The sequence below is a fragment of the Python bivittatus genome, unplaced genomic scaffold (assembly GCF_059951505.1).
Source record: "Python bivittatus isolate LINGU-HERP-01145 unplaced genomic scaffold, Pbiv_v1 ctg000050_np1212, whole genome shotgun sequence".
Classification (NCBI taxonomy): Eukaryota; Metazoa; Chordata; class Lepidosauria; order Squamata; family Pythonidae; genus Python; species Python bivittatus.
Genome location: NW_028277033.1, coordinates 918,998 through 923,638, shown reverse-complemented (window position 1 = coordinate 923,638; position 4,641 = coordinate 918,998). Strand labels below are relative to the sequence as shown.

The 4,641-nt window shown below is 40.9% G+C and overlaps 1 protein-coding gene across 1 annotated transcript; it reads right to left on the bottom strand.

The window, feature by feature from the left end:
* Positions 1–1,297: 1,297 nt before the first annotated feature.
* Positions 1,298–4,424, bottom strand: CHCHD1 (coiled-coil-helix-coiled-coil-helix domain containing 1). The gene is made up of 3 exons (XM_007436825.4): positions 4,246–4,424; positions 3,268–3,386; positions 1,298–1,710 (listed from the first exon to the last, which is right to left on the bottom strand). The coding sequence occupies exons 1-3, from the start codon at positions 4,388–4,390 to the stop codon at positions 1,606–1,608; spliced, it is 369 nt and encodes a 122-aa protein (XP_007436887.1). The 5' UTR covers positions 4,391–4,424; the 3' UTR covers positions 1,298–1,605.
* Between the last annotated feature and the right edge of the window lie 217 nt (positions 4,425–4,641).

Here is a 4,641-nt window from a genome sequence, read left to right as displayed (position 1 = left end):
AAAGTTGAGTATGCTTTATAGCAAAGATTATTTTGTCATGCTAGGAGGATAGCATCATCTCAGACTTACAATCATGGGTCGATGACACGTATTTGCTCTCCACCTATAAACTGACTCTCTATTGACCAAATGAAGACTGACCAATATTTACTACATATGGTCATTTACTGCAATACTTAAATGAGCCTTTACAATGTACAGTAATGTACTTTTGTGTATTTTTTCCCTTTGTTTCTTAAAACAAATTTTTAAAAAGGCAAAATGTCAGCTTTTTCAAGTATTATTCTATTAATTCACTTTTTTTTCTTGTTCTATACTATAGCCTTTATAGAAAAGTGTCCTGAAACACAGTATTTTTATTGTATTATAATGTACTTGAAAAAACATATAAGTGCAAAAATCAGCAGAGAGAGATTATTTTTTTTCTCCCAAGACAGAATTGAATAGTTTATTTCCTTAGGGTAGAAAGGTCTTTTGGGTCCCAGCATGAGTTCCTCTCCCAGCCTGGCTCTGACCTGCTGCTTTTGTGTGTCCATTATCATACCCCAATGGAGCAGCACTTTTTTGCAACCATAGATCAGAGGCCTATCAAGCTGAATCCCCCTCTCTGAAAGCAGTCTTCTTGCTCTTCCCTTAGAGTGGACTTCCCAGAACCATAAAGGTTTGTGCTTTTGCAGTGGTATCCTACAAATATTTCTTTTAAGTCATTTTTTCTGATCTGGAGGAAATGAAGGAATGAAACGAGACTATCTAAGTTATCTCATTTGGATAATTCTTCGTTGGCACTTAATTTGGTAAAAAGTAGTATCATTGTGGTCAGTACTCACCACTTTCTACCATGACACACACAGATCACAAGATGCCTGTTTATATCAGACATGTTTTTAGCTTGGAGTCGGTACTAGGATCCAGCACAAGGACCTTTTCCTGGCCTCTGGATATCATTAGGGAGAGTCAACATCCCTCCCCTCTCAAAACCTTTTCCCACAAATGTCAAGCCACTCAGAAGACTTAGCAATGGCTGTTTCTTGGAAGCAGCACTTGAAAGAGCTCCTAGTCTAGAGTATTTTCAAGTGATAGCTCCTTCAGGACTGGATTCAACTGACCCTCACATTCCCTCTGGGGAACTGCTGCTCCCAAGAAAGATCCAGAAGAGAGAGGTAGGAGTCTCATGGACTGGATGAGAAGACCTACTAATCTTCATCTGGTAGGCCAGAGCCACTCTTTTAGCCAGGGTTTAGAAGAGAAGGCTTGCTCCATTAACAAGAGCTTGAGTATGCATGAAGAATTAAATATATTATTTTATTTTAATTTTATTCAATTTTATATGTGTGTATGTAGCAGTTACATGTTTCATTATAAGATTTTATTTTGCACAAGACTCAAAATGAACCAAACAACTTCTTAAGCAAGTCTTCTGCTTGAAGAACCTTCACATCAGAGGAACTTTAAGCTTTGGTCTCACTAGCAGCAGAACTTTTTAGACAAAGTCACGTATAAAATACTGAAGAGTATTTCTCCTTAGTTTTTAACAAGGGAGGAATTTTTCCAAAGTTGGCCTAATTTTAGATGTTAATAATCAGGTATTTGGGAAAACAATTTTCTTTAATAAAAGTATGTAATATTTGGGAACCGTCCAAGTAGTTTGTTGGCTTGTTGTGAATCAAGATTTCCTAAAGATTCTTCTGGAGTTTTCTCCTTTTGCTTTGCCTGAAAAGATCACAAATAATTTTATGCAGTTATTAAACTAAAATGCAAATTCCCAGTGATTTTTCCAATGTTATGAACCCCAATCTCTAAATGACTAAAGACAATTTTGACAAAATGAGCTGGTGCTGTCAAAAATCAACTATTTCTCATTTATTACTCAAACTAACTATAACAATTAACTTTATGGCAAAAGTAGAGGAGTTGAATTTTTAAAATCTATTCCTAGGAATATGAGAATAATATATTATTTATACATCATTTAAATATACTTGGTTGCACTTTGTGACTAGTTTGTCTTATCCTGCTGGTTGGTTTTTTGTATATCTATTATTTTCTTAAAAATACATGTAACTGAAAAAATGGAAGAATTAGCAATATGATTGTTAAGTATGTGTTCTATATAAAACAATTTTGATTTGATGCAGCTAGCTCATACTTTCTATATCCACAAGGAAAACAATGAGAGGAGCAAATATCTAACATACGGACCATTATTACAGCAATTATTTATTGTCTAAACAAGTTTCCATTTTAGCATCATGACTATTTGCAATTTTATGATTTATGGACCCATGGTATGCTTTCACGGTACCCTCACAGTATGGGAATGAATCTTGCCACAGCCTCCCAGATTTCCAGACCCGATTTTTGGGATATGGCATACTTCCAACCAGCTCTTTTTCTCTCAATTCCATTTTGTAACAATAGTTAAGCAAGTAAGCATATGCTTCCTCCAAAGGTATTATTTTAATTTTGTTAACAATAAAGTCAGCTGTTTGAGCATTCTGTCACCATGCTATTCTTCTCCCATGTCAAGGAGAATAATAACAGGATAAATTTTAATGTTTTGTTCCTGAAAGAAAAGATGGTAGCAGTCTATAGGGTTTCAAAAAAGAATGTGTTTCAGAAATCTAGCAATTTTTTTTTTAAATTTCAAGCTTAAATTGGGATATTCCAACATCACCAGAAGCAGTTTGATCTCATCATGGCCCTATTCTGAGGTCAAAATGAGCATTCCAAATTGAGTCATTTCCAAGCTGGCTCAAAACATTGAAATATTTCTAAATTACGCCTCACAGAGTTGTTCTGAGCTCAAAATAGTTTGCATAGTTCTCATTCTTGGGTTTTAAAAAAAAGAGTGGTTCATGGGAGTGAGGATAGCAAGGAGTAAAGGGGACCCCTCCCTCCATGAAGTAGTGACAATAGTGGTGGTGATGTTATCCTGGTCTCTTATTTCTCATTTTAATAATGTGAATGGCAGTATCAAGGGATCCAGCAGCATCACCATTGACTATTCCCCTGGCTGACAGGCATTTTAAATTATTTCAAAAGCAATTCATTTAAGATTTCATACACAAGTACCAGCACCTTGAAATATCCAATGGTCTCTGCTTGTCGTTTGCTAAATTATCATTGCTGCCTGTTTTAATTTCAGGTTATTTTAGTTTAAAGAAATTACTATGCAATTAAAACAATTTGTTATTCTGAGGCATTACACACTCAACATCTGTGGAAAATAGTTTCTTACAGAATATTGAAAAAATAAAATACAATTACTTCTGCTTTTGCTGCACATTCAAAGAATGTATTAATTTCCTTAGCACAAGCACTGTCACTGAACTCATTCGCCTTCCAGCAAGCCATCATCAACGCCATCTCTGTAATACAGCTTGCCTCTGTAAAAGAAACTCCCATTATCCACGAGTATTTTATAACATCTACAAATCTATTGCAAAATAACCACATAAAACAAGGAAGAAAATACAGCAGACATTGACCACAGCACTGTTTGCTGTTACGTTATTCCAAGAACATGCCAACCTCCATTGGAATTGGAAAGTTCTTCTTAAACAGTACCTATAATGGAAGGGAGGATGGGGGAGACAATCACTGGTCAATGGAAAGACATCTGATCAAAGTGGGCCAGATGCCTGAATATAATACCTGGCACAAGGCAGATGTTTGGTCAGACAGGTGTTTAGTTGACAGAATTGGTAGAAGTATGTAGGATGTCAGTGAATGTGTACGTGGGTGGACCAAGGTCAGATGTGTGTGCTTCCATAAGCTTCCCTCAATAACTTATACCAGTGTTTCTCAGCAACTTTAAGATGCGTAGAATTCAATTCCCAGAATTCCCCAGCCAGCCATGCTGGCTGGGGAATTCTGGAGTTGAAGTCTACGCATCTTAAAGTTGCAGAGGCTGAAAAACACTGGCCTGTATGGATAATTCTGTTCAAATATATATGCCAGCTCACCATACGTCCTTCAAAGAAGCCCTTGGAAACTCAAGAAAGGTCAAGGTGAGCCAGACGCCAGGTAACGTTATGGGCAGGAAAGAAAGTGACTTGCCGCCGCCTCCTTCCCGGAGCTTCTCCCCTCTCCCAGGCAAGCCCTCGGCCGCTGCGCCTTGGAAACCACTCTCGGCTAACTCGACTGACCCTCCGCAAGCCAAGCGCCCGGACGGCGCGCGCGGCATGAAATGCGAGGGGCGGGTTTGCGCGCGGGGACCATTGGGCGCCGCTCGCCCTCGCCTACCTCCGAGCTTCAGGCGCCGGTTCGAGACGCGGTCGGCCAGCACCAGCGGCAGCTTCGGCTTGATCGGGCGATGCTTGCCCGGGAGCTTCTTGAGGTCGCCTAAGCGGCTCCTCCAAGCCGATAAAACAGCCGGCGGGCCCGCCATGGCGCACCGGAAGAATAATGGCCGCCACGTGACTGCCGTCGTACCACAGAGTCGCACTTCCGACGCCCGAGAGCGGCCGCCGCTGAGGATCTGCGCGGCGATCCCGGCCGGCCTCCGCCGAGGGACCCTCCGCAGCTCCGCGAGCGGCGCTTCCGCGATGGGCGAAGGTCGCCGGGGAACCGGCCGCGAGGCGACGCGCGCTGGAGCTCCTCACACGGGGCGGCCCGGGCGCGCAACGGCCTGGATCCCGA